The sequence below is a fragment of the Phaethon lepturus genome, unplaced genomic scaffold, assembly GCF_000687285.1.
Source record: "Phaethon lepturus isolate BGI_N335 unplaced genomic scaffold, ASM68728v1 scaffold57116, whole genome shotgun sequence".
NCBI lineage: Eukaryota > Metazoa > Chordata > Aves > Phaethontiformes > Phaethontidae > Phaethon > Phaethon lepturus.
The window spans coordinates 23,857-40,469 of NW_010545295.1; the positions used below are offsets into that span (position 1 = coordinate 23,857).

Here is a 16,613-nt window from a genome sequence, read left to right on the forward strand (position 1 = left end):
TTAACTTTACCTTAGGTAAATTTTGGTATATATGTATTTATAATAAAAACATTTTGATAACTGACATGTGGCCTGCAATGAAATGCCTGTGTTGAGAGTTATATATAAAGTATATGAGCATAGGAAAAAACAACTGCACTATGCTGCAAGTTGTGCACTATAAGAATTCAGAACAAAATTAGTTTTATTGGCTTCACAAATTTTTCAAAGTGAGTTGATAGTGTGCATATTTTCAAGCTCATTCTGTTAAGAGACATAAAGCCAGCTCTCTCTTTCAGCAACAAAATCCAACTAGATAGCTAACTCTTGCAGTGCGATAACTTTGAATGTTTGAACTGTATTTGAAAAAAAACATGTATTTGACTGAATCCCATATTCTAACAAGCACAAAATAAACCTGGAACACATCACATTTAGTGACTGCATTTATATACATCTGCAGGTGTTTTTTGGGGGTTTTTGTTTGTTTGATATAGCAATTTTTTCTGGATGCTGCTTAATCATGAAATTATTGTACAGCCCAGTTTAAATGTTTTCAATATTTTTAATGATATCAATAATTTTTTCTGTGAAAGTTTTCACCTGGATTGTCAGAAGTATAATGATTTTATAAAAGCAAGCTGCAGAAGAACAATGAATCCAAGTATAAAGGCAGTCTCAGAAAGAACTATGAAAATGTAAAAATGAGTTACAGCTGAGAATGTACCACAAACGAACAATGGAGGAGACAAAAGTTCTATCGTGGTGAGTATCGTTCTATAAAACCCCAACTTATACATTGCTTCTTCCTTTTGAAATCTTAGGACATCTATCTTATATGGAAAAAAAAAATCACCCAGATTAAGTGTTCTTCCTCACCCAAAATCCTATTGGAACAAAAATGCATGTTGTAGACATGCAAATGAAGTGCTAACAGAACAATCTGTTAGACAGTCTAAGCACAGGTGCTCTACAAAAATTAAGACAATTTATCAACTGTAATGTAACCAAACTCTTTAAAAAAAAAAAAGCATATAGGTAATCAGAATGGAAAAACATGAAAAATGTGGGGAAAAGCTGCTTTATAGAAGTCACAATATTGCACTTTTAGAAGGTGAGGATTTTATCACAGGAAAGCAGTCACTCACACTTTCCGTTTGTTGTATTCTATGTAGGACTTTTGTTCTTACAGTTATCTTTATTAAGTGCTAGCTAGGTGGGTGGTTTGCCTGTTAATAAGAGTGGTTTTCTAGGTAGCAAACAGGTATACTAGAGCCTTTGTTCAGAAATCCCAGTCACTTGAACCAGTCAGTCAACTGTTTAAACCAAGTTGGCTGAAGACTCATTAAGCGTAAACCATGCACTGGTTATTCAAATACACATAGAAATACCTTAATTTTCTGGAAAACTCAATAAAACTGTATGTTCTGTTAAAGATGGGATTAGCAATGCTTGTCCAAATAAAAATAAGATTGCCAGTAGCATCAATCATTTTAAATGAAGAGCTAAAAAGTCCACCTAAACCAAGTCATTTCAAATTCAAGAAAAAAACAACATATTGAGGTTTTAGCTACAACTGCTAAATATTGTAGGAATTGTAGCAGATGAGAGTAATTTTAAATGAGTGTTTTTAAATGGTAAATTATTCAAAAGATTTTAATAAACCAAGAAACTGAAGTACTCACAGATTTGCAGGTGGCCATTAGCTTGAAATCTGTTTCAGTCCACACAGGCCTTTCCATAAAAGTATACCACTAGCTTCTGTGGTCCTTTTTAAAGGATTATTTAATGGAACCAACTGCTAACACAGCTGGCCTGAGGTTTTATGCCCATATAGCACCAATCACATTAACCCAAAGAAAGCAAATCAAAGGGGGTGGTGGTGGTGTAAAAAAGTATTTGAAAGAAAATCTCTCTCAAGAAGGATTTCAACCATACCAAGTAAAAGCCCCTTGAATATTAGCCTATTTTCATTCTGCACCATGAAATAATCAATATCAGCCCTTCAAGAATATTTTTAACCTGTGGTAAATTCCCTCAGTCCATCCCAAGTAGTTTTCATACTGAGGGAACATTTTATAAGAATATTCCAACAGGTTAGAAATATTAAAAGCAAATCAAATAATCAGTATAACAGATGAAAATTCAGTTGAAAAGAAAGCCAAAGGTGCTACTAAACACTAGAAGGAGCCCAAATCAGCCATGCACCAGCCCACATTTCTCCCCACCTCAGGCAGCTGATTGCTAGAATTATCTAGAGGAGAAGCCTCCAAACTTGGGGTCTCAGTTCTGATTTGAAGCACATCTTCTGTTCCCACACTGCTAGTGGAATCTTGAGACTGAAGTGATAAACCAGCATGATCTGATATTGCTTCATCTATAGCAGAATCGCTGTTTAACTAAGAAAAGAAAGAAAAGTGAAATTCTTCATAGTTTATCAAACACATAAATAACAAGGGAAAACACATTACTTTTGAAATAGGCTGTTTCAGTACGGTTAGCTATTTGAATTTATTTACATATTACGAGTTTAACAGCTTTACACTAAAACCATTACAAGCATCACATGCATTTCTGTAGCATTTAACTGTGAAGAGAAGTTTGAAGTTATCCTTGGGATCCAGAAAATTATTTCCTTTCTTCTTAAAGGTCTTTGGCACTGGTGAAGTGCTAGACTGAAAACAATGAAGAGCAGAGCTCTTTGTTATGGGCAACATTAATATAAAGTTTGCCTGAAGTCAGAAAAGCAGCATGCTACCCCTTCTGCTCCCTGTCCAGTCAGTTTTTTCCTAATTTCATTTATGCAATGCAGAGAGACTTCTGAGTAGCCAGCAGTCTTGAATTTCCTCAGTTATATGTACACATGCTTCAAAATCCATAATTAAATTAGCAATTTCAACAGTTAAACACAACTGAGGGTCCCACAGGGTCACTTACTGCTCTTGTTCTTACTTAGTATTTTGGGTTGGTTTTTTTTTTGAAGCCAGGAATCCACAGACACACAGTTTATATACAACACATGCAATTTTATGCTTATATTTAAACAAATGTAGTAAGTATAAAGACATTTTAAAAAAAAAGTTGTACTAGAATTATCAACCTGTTATGTAACACCAGTAGGTAAAGTAACTCCCTTTATTGATGCTCTTATGGAAAAGAAGCTTAGCAACATTAATTTAGTTCCTCTTTAGTTCACTTAGGCTGAAAGTGTGAGCCATACTTATCCATTAAAAGTGCAAGGGAAAGCTTCAGTTCTCAGATTCCTTCCCCAGAAAAATAACTCACCATCTGTGAACGAGACAGTATCTGACTTGCAGTCAGGGCTGCTTCTTCTTCTGAAGACTCATCAGTATCCTCCTGGTTGGTCAAGTTCAAGCTGGGTGTGCTACCAGAGTACTGACATTCTTGAAGAGATGGTGTGTCTCCTTTGTCAATACTGTCAAGAGAGCGCCTACGAACGCCCCAGTTGAAGTTGTCCATGCTTTCACCCTGTAATAAAAAAAGTTTGGACACATATGTATCTATGAGTTTCAACATAATAAAATTAATACACAAATGCAACACAGAAAACACAAGTACTGAATGCATTATGAACAGAGTTTCAATCAGCCCTTTAATTTTATTAAAATTTTAAATACCTTGTTAAATTATGTTTGTAAATAAATTAAAATATATGGCAAATGAAGTAGAAATATTTTTAATATCTTCTTGGAAAGTAACTCTAATATATAATCTAGAACTACATCAATATAAGTTTTATATATCTGACTAGAAAGTACAAACACATCACAGACAACAACAGATGAACAAGCCAGGGCACCAGGCTGCAACTTACCTGCAGCTCCTGGTTAGCAAAAAGGAAAACACATATAATTAGAAAGAACGAGGACAAACACTTAAAGATACTCTAGAACCAGGGAAAAATGTTTTATTACGTAGGATTTGCCAACAGTAAAAGACTGATTCAAGCTCTGAAAAAAAGCTTTAGTCAAAAAGCTAGTATTTAAAATAATTTCTCTTTCTAATGGGAGATTGATTAAAAAAATAAACAAACTGATGACAAAACACTAAAACCAGCATGTTTATGATACATTTTCTCTAGTGTAACATGTAAAGCAACTGTTTTAACAAACATTAGATGAAATTCTTTAACTAACACACATGAATCTAAACTGATCACATCCAACTGACAAAGCATCATCAACATTCATTATATAAGGGTTGTAGAAAACACAATGTCTTCATTAACCGTTTTACCAGCCACTTTGTGTCAGTTTTATAAAATGCACCCTAGACACCAATAGCTGGATCCTTTCTGTTTGCACATTTTAAAGCTAGGATACTTGGGTTTCAAACATCCAACATACTAAGTGAAATCTGTATCTTAAAAACACGAGTGTTTTAATTAACAAGTACAATAATGATCTTTGATTTTCTTAAATACTCTGTCAACCTTCAACAATTTATCCAAGTAAGATGGAAAACCTGATCAGTTCACCAGTCTACAGACAATTCTGAAAATACCACATCTAGCCTCAAATGTGCAAGTATGGGTTCCAAAACTGATCTAACAGAGTGAGTGTCTCTTGTGGTGACATAGGAGATTATCATGATGTGTTAAATGTGCAAAGCAAACTAAACATTCTGTAGTCTCCTCCTCTCTTAGTGATTGGTTTTGCTCCAAAAAGGCGAAGTTATGGCAAAGCAAAAGAATCCCAACAACAAAGTACTAATTCTGTGGGCTGAAGCACTTAAGTTTAATCTGAATATTACTCAGATTTTAATGTAAAAGCACCGGTTTATACTGTTGACATTCAATCATTAGCAACAAAGAACATCCTATATTTTTGGTGCAAAGCTAGGCAGCTCTTATATCAAGTGCACAATTTATATGAAATGCCCTAAATTTATACAATGTTTTTTTTTCCCAAGTATAGCAGTACATGTTGCATACAGGCAAGCAATGAGAAAGAAACTATTTTTTCTTCATTATGCTCTGCTATTAAAATGATACAGAAAATGAAGTTAAAGATTAACTTGGTTTGGCGAAGTTTTCAGCTTTTGCCATCCAACCTGCAAAGCTCCAGCCAGTGTTAAAATGTTTTACTGCTACTGAGCCTTGATTCTGAACTGTTTGACTACTTGCATTCAATATAGGAAATTGTATTTGTATAGCATGTGGTCACATATATGCAATAGACCATAATGAGCCTGTACTTTTCCTAGAAGATGCAATATTGGCTGAAGGGAAGCAATACACAGGAAGCATGAAGAAAGTGAGAGAAAACTGAAGTATTAGGGGGAAAAAAGCAAGATTTTGTAAAAAGGGATAGACTAATCAGCAGGAGAACAATTTTAGCGTTTAGATAGGCAGATACTCTTCTTAATAGCTTGCTGACTCATGACCTGCAAGGGTCTCCGTTACTAATTCAGTATTTTGTATAGACTGTAACAAAAGCACTTGAAAGAAACTACAAGGCACTTGATTTCTTCTCCCCAGCCCTTTTACAGTCATATTTTAAGCTTTAACAAATTCTGGTCTGAAGCCTTTTATTTATCCCAAACAAGTAACAATTGTTAACAGAATCTCTACTATTTCTTGATATTTAATTTTGTTTTACCTCCCCTCTCTCTTTTTTGACAGGAGGAGAAGTGGAGGAAATATAAGAACTGCAACAAACCTGATATAACATAAAAGTCAGTGCAAGCAATTACAGTGACCGAGTCAATTGTATATAATGAGATAGTATATCATACAGTTTGTAATTTTGAAAGCTATTCTTCATGTTTTCAAAATGCAGAAACATATCAGGAACAACGATTATGCCATTTTCTTAACATATAGTTCCATAGCTAAGTTTTCTATTGCATCATACTCAGGTGTTCATCTTGCCATTGGCTTATACTGTCACATTGCTTCACTTTCAGGTTAAGTCACTTAACCCTGCCCACAGAATCTCAACCTTCTCCCCCAAAAATACCCAACAATTTGCAGCAACTTAACACTGAAGAGTTTGTGACACGGGTTTCTTTATCGTGCAAGTTAAATTCAGTCATGTCATAAATTCTTCCCAATTGGATTAGTTAGAAGAGCTGCTAATTCCTTAGAATTGCACCAACATAACCTAATTTTTAAAACACTCTCAAATGGAAATACACAGAAGAAATCCCAAGGTCTCACCTCTGCATCTTCCAATTCAACATCTAAAAAGTCAAAGTCTTTAAAAACTCCAAATTGTTGTTCACTGGTGTTGTCTTCTACAGCCACTTCCTCCTCTTGAATCACTTCTTCTGTTGTTGAAATAAGACTGGTTTGTTGATCTCCGACTTCCAAGTCTTCATTAGAAGAAAACACAACCTGCAGATATGGGTAAAAATAGAAATGAAAGCTTCCAACTTCTGTAATTCCAGAAGCCAGCCAACCTGTTTCCTGCAATTTAATAGCATTTGTGGCAGTTAGCTTACCACAATATTCTAGATGATAACCAAGGTAGGCTGCTCACTTTATTTTAAAAGCTCTTAATGTCATCACTACCATTAAGCTTAGTATGCCAACAGAGGTCTCTTCTGTACCATACACAGAAGTAACACTATCGTCCTATTTTTACTCTATAGTTAAGACTATTGCTCCTACTGATATCCATGTTAGTTTGAAGGCATGTGATCCAACTGTCATTTTCAATGGATTCTACGGTATTTTCAATCAACATCCTTGCAGCCCTCACCCTTTGCCACCCCTTCTCACTAAAGCACATCTTAATTTTTAAAAACTAGATAGAGATTTATTCAGAACAGGGGAGACCTAGTTCAATCCCTTCTTCTAGACAAGACAACTAAAATTCATACGTGCAGCCTCAAACATACAACACACTATTCTGGAGTGGCAGTGCAGTCGTGCTCTTCTGTCAAGAATGTAAAATGTTGAGAAAAAGTTTTAAGGATTAGTCTGATCAACAGAGCTCCTTAGTAGCCAACTAATGTAATCTGGAGAGGAAAGACCCGAGTTCCAATCCAAAGACTTAACACCCCCGCCAAACCCAAAAAACCCCAGCTTATTTTGATAACCACATAAGACAAAAATTACGAATTAATTCTAGCAATTTATCTTTGCTTTAAAACATATAGCCCTCCCCCTATAAGACCGACCTCAATTCACTGAGACAGCAAGATTAGTTTTGGATGAATTTAAATACTGTTTTGAAACCTGTCTAGTAAAGAACAGCACCCACTGGACTTCTTGAGGAATAAGAGTAATTCACTACTTGTGATTCCATCTCTTTTTAATCTTTTGATTGGATTTGTGAATTATTGAACCAAAACCATTTGTCAAAAACTGTTCTTCAGAACTTCACCGATACCTGAAAATGAATAGTGTTCTCACTACTGCAATTTAAAACCCAAAAGAAACCACCATCACCACTTACTGAAGGATTCTTGGGAAGACCAGATTCTGGACCACACAGAGAAAGCACGTTCATTAGCTTCTCCCTAGTTCTTCTCTGAAAAATATACCAAATAAAATGACATAGCAAGTAAGGCATCTGCTGGAGGTCTAGGTAAAAAAGTAAACTAGTTTAAAACGCAGACATTTACCTCACATGATGACATCCTCTAAAAAGAATCTTACTGCTTCTTCTTTTTACCACTATTAGCTTTTAGTTTATGCTATATTTATTTATTGCCTTGCTAAGACACAATATAGACTTCAAATTACATTTCAACATTTTTAAAAAAATATATTCATAAACACTGCCTACGAGGTATGTATAATGTGCTTGAGACACAATGTACCTGAGATAGCTGTGGTCTCTTCCAGCTGACAGGAACTAATGCATTTGAATTGGAGCCTGATGAAGTTGAAGAAGTGCTTCGGGTGACAGCAATGACTTTTGGCTTCCCATTTCTACCAGCTGCACTGTGTTGATCACCATACTTATTCCCAATAATTGGTGTCTATCAAAGACAACAAATACTTTCTTAAAATTCAAATCCACATCAGTAAAGACTACACACTTGATTTTAGAATTTAGTATTATATAAAAGTAGGAGGACTTCATTCAATGAAACCCATGCCTAATCCACTGCGCATCGGTACACTGTCAAAAACAAAGCTGAATACTTCTACCCTACGCAGCAGACTGCCATTCTGCCCACTTGTGTTTTTCTGAATTATGCAAGTTACAGGCTGACAATGTATATTTTTTAAACACACCTAAAAAACAACTGTGTTCTAGGTTTAGAAGTTGCAAAGTCTCTCTATAGAATCATTCAGATATGAACAAATTGTTTTCACAAACCAGCAACTTCACTAACACACACACACACACTTCTGAAAACCAAGGATCAAATTCAGCCCTTTTGACAGCAAATACTACTCCAATGAACTCTGTGGGAATTCATCTTGTCTCTGAATTATCTGCATGCACTGAAATTTCTAGTAAGGAGTTCACTTAAAGAGAAGACTAACAATTTACGTAATGCTCCTAAGACACCTGTGTCTCCAATCATTATGCAGGGTCAGCTTCAACCAGGAACCCTTTTATTACTTCTAAAGTTTCTACAACTTTCACATCCCTATATTACACTGCAGTCATTTGGCTAAGCTTCCCTTTTCAGACATAGAATGAGTATCAGGTGTATTAATATTATATCAGCTGTATATTAGAATTTCTATTCTAATGAACCTTAACTGAGGGGTAGGAGTGTTGTTTTTAATTACAGGACATTTTTCTCTGGTTGTGTCCATCTCACACTGGGGTTCCTATATTCTGTATCCTACTCTCTCCTCTAAATTTTCTCCCCCTTCCAAAGTCAGGCCAAAACTGGAGTACAGGGTTTTAAACCTCTCAGCCCTTGAAGGTACAACCCTTCATTTGATGAAAGCCTGGAATGTTCAGCTGCAACTAGCAGCCAGCTGCATTACCCTGCTCTCTGACACAGCTGAAATACCCTTGAGAATAATCCTATTGACTTTTAGTAATTAACTCTCCAGACACTCAAAGAGAGGAAAAAGGCAAAAACATAATATAAAAAACTTCAGAGTTCATCGTGTCCGTATGACTCTAATTACATGTATATAAAACTTCAACAACGGCCATTCTTAAAAATTATATTTATTTTAAAACATTTAAATGCAGAAGGCTAACAGAAAACAGATCTGAGTTTGTAACAGAAAGTAATTATTGCATTGTAATTTAAATATAATAATTACCTCTGATATATCAAAATGAAAATCTAAGGTCTTCCCAGGTAGCTCCTTGGAAACATTATTAAAAATTTTAGTGAAAGAGATTTCAGGAGAACCTATGTCACCTCCGTAAGACTTTGGAATATCATTAGGTACAACAAGGCTTGCTGATCGAGACACCACCAGTTTCAAAATGTTAAGGGCTTCCTTCCAATATGGACTCTAAAGAGAAGGCACACAAATCACAACACATTCACTTCAAACAAGACAGACGTTTTTAATGTACAGTAGGATTTTGCACTGATTCATTGCCAGATTCCCAAACCCAGAAGTTCTCATCTTCTACATGCGGCTGCCAGGTGCCAGCAGAGATGGGCAGCCTTGGACCTCACAGTGCTGGGAAGGCAGTGGCAAGGCACCAGGTCATCCCACGGTGGGCGGTCCGGACCAGCCAGGCAGGCTCACTGCCTCACAGTGCCAGCCGCACCAGATCCTGTACCATGTCCCTCGCTCCCTGCACTTAACGTTGTGTTTACGCTGTGATAACACCGTCTGAAGTATCTGCCCTTCATGCCCCAGAAGATAAAAACTGATAGTGTTTAAAAGCAAAACAACTTTCACCTCCTGGCATCTTTAATTACTTTACGCTTATGGGCAGAGTGAGCTCAATTTGAAACAGACAAAAATATTTTGTGCTTTTTATTTCCTCACACATTTCAAAGATCTTAAGAAAGAGCAAAATCATTTACACGGGTTTTATATATAGTATCAAACCAATGAAGTGCTTAAAAAAATCAGGGCGTAAGTATGAGAACATAACAGGCAGAGCCTGAGTTAAGTGCACTCTCCTTAAAAAGAGGTTTAAGTTAATGTAAATAATTCAGCAGTTTCAACTACAGAGAGATTGTGGAGTGGATCACAGAAAAGACTCGCACCAAAAGCAGCACCTTGGGAGTGTTAAGATTTACATTCCTGAAAATGATTCTGCCTAAAACGCAAAACTTTCAGGTGTTGAAATTAGCAGGATGACTGGGTTTTTTTTTGTCTTGTTTTTTAATTAGCATGCCATGTTTGTTAAATATTTTTTTATTGCATTAAAAAAATAAACACCACTTTCAAGGCTCTAGGTAGTATATGCTTCATTTGTAAGTAATGAGAGTCTTCAACAATCTCCTTCAATTTCTGTGCATCATAAAGATAAAAAAAAGTAGTCTCAAACTTGAACCATCCTGCAGCAACTTAAATTTTTTAAGATGCATTGTGATTGCAGAGGACTAAAAAAATCAGCTTATTTAAAGAGGACATGTTCATTTATGATCTTTTCTTTTGTTATCTATAGTAATATGTTTTATCGTATCAAAAATACGATACTGGTATATTTGTTTGCTAGCACCATTATTTTGGTAGATGATGTTACTTTTAATTAAGATTACATTCCATGGTAGTGTGGGCTTGCATCAAAATCTCAGATAAAGGTTAGAGGCGAAGCAAGCGGCTGACAGGCCATGAAAACTATAGCTATGCTCATTATTCCATTTAGCCTAATGCACTCTGACAGGAACACAATATCTAAAGTACATATCCATCAATAAGAAAACATCCAGGAATGCTACTTTTCTTGGTTAATTATGATTAAACCATTTGACTGAAATACATTTGACTGAAATATATTTGGCAATAATGGAATTCAGCAAAAAAGAAGGCAGGGGAAGAGGAGAAGAGAATGTTGTGCACTGATAAATGGTTTTATGCTCCAGGCATTTTCATAAAATCTTTCAGCAAGATGCTAGACCTTCTTCTGCAAAATAGATTTTCAGTAAATTGTGTTCCAAGTACAAAGGATCAAATTTCCTAAGGCAAAACACTGTTGTTCATCTTTTGGGGATTGACTTTAATAAAAAATGCACTCAAATTCATTAAGGTGCACCTTAATGTTCCTCACAGATATGTTAATGAAAGTGATTAAACATGCATTTAAGTGTAAAGCTTTCTTTTGAAAACATATACACTTAAACATTTGTGCAGTATTTAGCAGTAAACATTTCCTTGTATTTTAATAGTTGAAGGATCCTCTCCTCTAACTACATACGTAGAATTGCCTATATCTTTAAACAGACGAACATTCACCCAGGTATCTTATCCCACAAGATGTAAATCAAATTGGACAAACACGTAATTCACTATATACTTAAGTACACTGGACAAAAAAAACCCCAAAACTATGGAATCTGACTTCAAACAGCTATTTTTATACCTGAAATAAATTATTCCCCCCCAAAAAATCAAGTGTAATTTCACTACCACTTTGATGATAAGCAGAAAGACTTTTTTTCTTAGTTTTTCAGAGTACCTACCTGAACATATTTACCAATAACTTTTATGATTTCCAAATTAAACTGCTTCACTGGTGCTGTGGATAGGTCAATATGACTCAGAAGACTGTAAATGATCTGCAGTAAGGACTGTTGCATACTGGATAACCCTTTCTCTAACAGCTAAAAAAAAGTTTTTTAAAATACAGAATTTAATTAGGGCCTATAATGGTTGCAAAAAGTGAAAACAAATGTTAAAACTCAGTTAACTTCCAAACATATTTATTTTTCCCCTCAAGAAACTTAAGCGTACTGCTTCATGTTTTTCAAAACTTTGTTTTAGCATTAAGGGAAAAAAAAAAAAAGTAATGCAATAGAACAATGTTCTCTGTTCTAATTCACTTTTTTCCCTGAATTTTGACATATTTGTTAGCACACACCTAAAGCACCTAGTGGTTTATTAACCACTTCTCACTAAATAGAAGTGTTCATAAAAATTCAACATCTCAAAGCCATATGAAAAACAATTACATCTACACCTTAATGAAGGCTGGTAAACACAATCTTACGAACATAATAAGTACATATAAAGTCATTCATGAGAATGTACAAATATTTTTAAAAAAATCTTCATCAGTTTGAACTGATATACTACAAGCTTTTCACACAAGCTACTTTTTAAAAGGTAGTAACAGTTTTCCTGTACAAATGCCTGGCAGAATCATGTACTGAATTCTGTAATTTAAATGACCTTCAACTATATACTACCCAATACTTACAACTGAACTTTGAAATTAATTTTTGAAGCTGTGATAAGGACATCTTTAAATGCGTACTTGGCTAAAAAAAGGTCTTTTAAGATTTGCACTAAGTAGACTTCACTAAAGTCACGACAATGTGCACAATTTATTAATGTCGTATGGAATATAAATATCTAATACAAAACACAACTATCATAAAAAGGGATCTTTCAGTAGAGAGATTATCATGTCAAGGTAAATTTAAATTGTTGCACTTCAAAATGGCAGTTGTCATTCCTTTTCTATATCCTAGGACATTTTAATATTATTCTCCCATTATGGAAGATGTGCTTCCCCCGCCGCCAATACTCAAAATTGTGAAAAATAAGGAATTGGCAATAAGTAAATGTACTGTTGATCACAGACTGTCAACATGAGATACACTTTTATTAAAAATTTACCTCTGCAAGATAAGTTACGAGGTTAAATGTGGCATCTGAGAAAGAGTCATGCAAATATCTACACACTACATTAATCCAGTTAGAACAGTCTCTGGAATAACTGTGTGTACTATATAAACTCATCATATGAGCCAGATTGGCAAGAGTTGGTGATTTCTCCTCCGCACAAACCTGAAAGGCAAAAAGCATATCTAATTAATTAGAAATAACAAATTTTTAACCTAAGCATTCACAAGTCATTATGCACTTTCCCCATATTTCACTCTATTTTCTAATAACTGAAATCAGACTAATCATACAAACAACACCTACAGTTTCTGGTGAATTTTAGTAATGTGGCATCCATGCTCTAAGTTTGTCTACTACTCATACCCAACTTACCTCAACTAGTGTCTCTAACTTGCAGCGCAAGTATTTAAGGGACAGCAGTAATTTCTGGATTTGCACCAGGCATGTACTCCTTTGAGGGGGCCTGTGCACAGTTAAGTAATTTATGTATCACAGTTTGGGCAGCCAGAGGGCTATGACTGGATCTCCTACGACAGACAGCACTTTTTTATTCCCCTTTCCACATTTCTCCTTAAAATGCAGACTGTCAGGCCAGCGTACCACCAGCTTGGCTGGAGATTGTTGGCATGTACCGTGTACTGCTTTGACACTACAGTTCAGAAATATTCCAAGGTTAATCACTGTGCACAAGTAATACAAAGAACATACTGCCTTGTCTTCTCTACACCAGTCTGAAAGGTAAGAATCACTTCCTTCCCACAAGTAAATTAGGACTTGTGCTTAAAAACTGATTAAATTTACATTTAAAATTACAAACTGAAAAATCAGAGTAAGAAAGTAAGGAAAAGTAACTGATATCATTAATAAGGAAATTTGTTCTTTAGATCTGAATTTTATAGAATAAACTAAACGTGTTTTTTCATTGACAAAGGGAAACTCGGGAGTTGATGTGAGGCCCAACTAAACAAATTAGGACTGGATCACATCTTTAAAATACAGTCTTTTACAGTTATTTCTATATTACTATTAGAATAATGTGAAAGTACTACATTAGGGAGCAGAGAAATACAGAAGCAATGCTGGTATAAACTCCTGGGTACTTCTCCAAGCATCATTTTACATACCTTTGCTATCCTGTCAGCTGTTTCTTTACAAAACTGAGTTGGGTTATCAAAATGTTGGATCAGATGAGGAAGTAGGCACAAGATGTTTAGGGGAAATCCTAAACACATACATAAACACAGTTATATGAGCCCTAAAGATTTTTAATATGACAATTCAATGTGGAGTTACCTGGTATTTAAGAACCCTTACAGCACGACACATACATTCACACAGATATATAAATTATATATACACATATGTATAGTGTGTATGTAAGTGGAATGTATATAAATGTGTCTGTGTTGGGTATAAATATGCATAAGATGAAAATAAAATCATCACCAGACCAATTAAGCAAAACAGTCACAAAATTGCATAGCTTTAGGCAGTACAGTCACACTGTTTGTAAAATGTATGTTTGAAATAGTACCAACTGAGCTAGTTAGCACGAGATAGTAACACGCATGCTCTTAAAATTCATTTGTAAGCATGTTCAAAGTAAGTTCACAGTCAATACATAAAGTTCACATGCAGATAACCATAGTCTGTAATGTATTCCCACTATCTAGCACTCTAATACTGACAACTGCAAAAAGCATTTAACTGAAGGATTTTTTTTTTTTTAAGGCAAATGCATAATTACTACTGATTTTGATTACACTTAATTTGATGGGAAAATGTATTTTCATTACACATACATTTACTAAAGATACCTGCTAACTGAGAAGGATCCACCAAAGCATGTCTGGAAATTGTGATGAGTTTACTGAGCAGATGAACTGTCATTTCTTGTGTAGATGCTGAAGTAAACCCTTTTAGGAAAAGCTGCTGAAGGCCTGGAAAGTTATTCCATTTCAGTTTATTCTGCACCTTTTCTATCTTTTCCCGACTCTCTGATTTATCCAGAGGCAAGTGAATAAGAAGCTTGTTGAGTAGCTTGAGAGCCAAAAGGTATTCATACTCATAATCTGACTCTAGCAACGAAGCTGCAATCCAAAATATGGTGGCCATCAAGTTGACAGGGTCAGTAGTGGGCTGCACATCATACATCCCTCCCTCTCTCAGGGAGGAAAGGCTTCTAGTCCTGGCCAAACTTCCACCATGGTTTATCCTTCCATCCATTATATCCAGTGTGTTGCTCCGTCGACGGTCGCCTCTCCGCTCGCTGATTAAATTCAGTCTCAAAGAATTACTTCTTGTATTGCTGTAGTATCCCAAACAACTGGCACTATTAATGGGACCTGTGCTTAGATTTATCTGTCCAGTGCTTTTCCTATTAGCTGCATACTTGTTTCCCATTACAGAATCATGGTATGAGGTTCTAAAATAAAAATCAATAGTACGTATTATGCCATGCAAAATACTTTAGAGTTTAGAAAAAGGAAAAAAAGGAAAAAGATGTTACACTGATCACATATATACACACACAGTGAATACTCTGCTTCATCACCCAAGAGTATTATAATAGATACAGAAATATCATAGATAGAAAATACAGAATTTCAATATATATTACTGAAATATCCTTACAGCACAATGACAAGACTGTAGCATCCCATTATCTCTGCTACCAAATCTATTTGTTACAATCTCAGAATACCAAAATAATTACATAAGAATTCACTAAAACCAGAAAAATCAGCCTATACCATGTAAAAGATTATCTGTAGATGAAGATCTAGCATTCCAACTCACTTATAGATCTGATAAAGGTAGAGAAATGAATTCATTAGGAAATGAAATTATTTACTTATTACCTTATATTTGTGTGAAGTATCTGACCCAGAAAAAGCAACACCTTCCAGTTCTAATACTGAGAAATTGAATATATTCCTAGAAATCAACATTTTCAAAAACTTTGCCATGAAGTCAAACAAAGATGTCTGCACATTTAGGGATTTTTTTCAGTTTGATAAGAAGTCACTGAGCTAACCACTCAGACTGTAATGGGACACACAAATGACTCAGACTGTTCGATTACGCTTCTCTCGTACATGGACAACAAATCTGAGGCCTAAGACAGACTAGCATTTGCTATAACTGAAGAAATTTCTTCTGTATTTATGGTAGAATAAAAGTATTTCTTGCAGTACAGGAGTTTCATCTGTGAACCTTAAATTATCTTTTAAAGATTGGTGCCATAACCTTCATTACACAGACAGGGAAGGGCCTGATTAAAAAAAAAAAATGTTCTAAATATACTCGGTGCCTTTATTTTTGAGAGGTTTCAGAAGAACTGACAACATATCAGAATTGAGCCATAAGGACACCTTCCTTCCTTCCTTCCTTCCTTCCTTCCTTCCTTCCTTTATTTATTTATTTATGGGACCCAAGAGGATAAGTTGAAAAGGTCGCAGAGATCCTTTTCAGAAAATCTAGATTCTTATGAGTTTTGCTTGAGGCAGAATGATAAAAACATAAAAGAGCAAGTGATTTTGCTGTAAGAATACAGCTATTCTGCAAAGCCAACTAGAAATCATTTCCTTACATTTGCAGTACAGACCTTTAATAATTCAAATGTATAAAAATGTGTAATGTAGCTTGACTAATAAAAGAACTTACTGAGAAAGGGCAGAAAGCAGATCATAATGCTTCATGGTTTCAGCCAACGTATCAATAGCAGACTCTAAGGTCAGAAGCAGTTCTATGACAAAACCCTGGGGAAAGCCATAGGTCATTATAAATTATGCAATCTGCATAAGGAAGATCACACAAAATCTACTGAGTAGCGATATAAAAATATAAAATCAGTATCAGTAACAAGATTATTATTTCATGCTTAAATTAGAACACAACCCTGATGAGACAGCTCAAATTAGCA

At 35.2% G+C, this 16,613-nt stretch overlaps 1 protein-coding gene across 1 annotated transcript in view; it reads right to left on the reverse strand.

Moving 5' to 3' along the window:
• Nucleotides 1-16,613, reverse strand: part of FRYL (FRY-like) — a gene marked incomplete at its 5' end in the record, with an annotated part of 47,526 nt that overhangs the window by 19,167 nt on the left and 11,746 nt on the right. Inside the window, 11 exons of the mRNA XM_010288889.1 lie at nt 2,208-2,378; nt 3,265-3,468; nt 6,161-6,337; nt 7,404-7,478; nt 7,771-7,932; nt 9,191-9,388; nt 11,521-11,661; nt 12,680-12,850; nt 13,813-13,910; nt 14,506-15,113; nt 16,355-16,449. Coding sequence (XP_010287191.1) covers nt 2,208-2,378; nt 3,265-3,468; nt 6,161-6,337; nt 7,404-7,478; nt 7,771-7,932; nt 9,191-9,388; nt 11,521-11,661; nt 12,680-12,850; nt 13,813-13,910; nt 14,506-15,113; nt 16,355-16,449 — 2,100 coding nt within the window. The remainder of the gene's footprint in view (nt 1-2,207; nt 2,379-3,264; nt 3,469-6,160; nt 6,338-7,403; nt 7,479-7,770; nt 7,933-9,190; nt 9,389-11,520; nt 11,662-12,679; nt 12,851-13,812; nt 13,911-14,505; nt 15,114-16,354; nt 16,450-16,613) is intronic.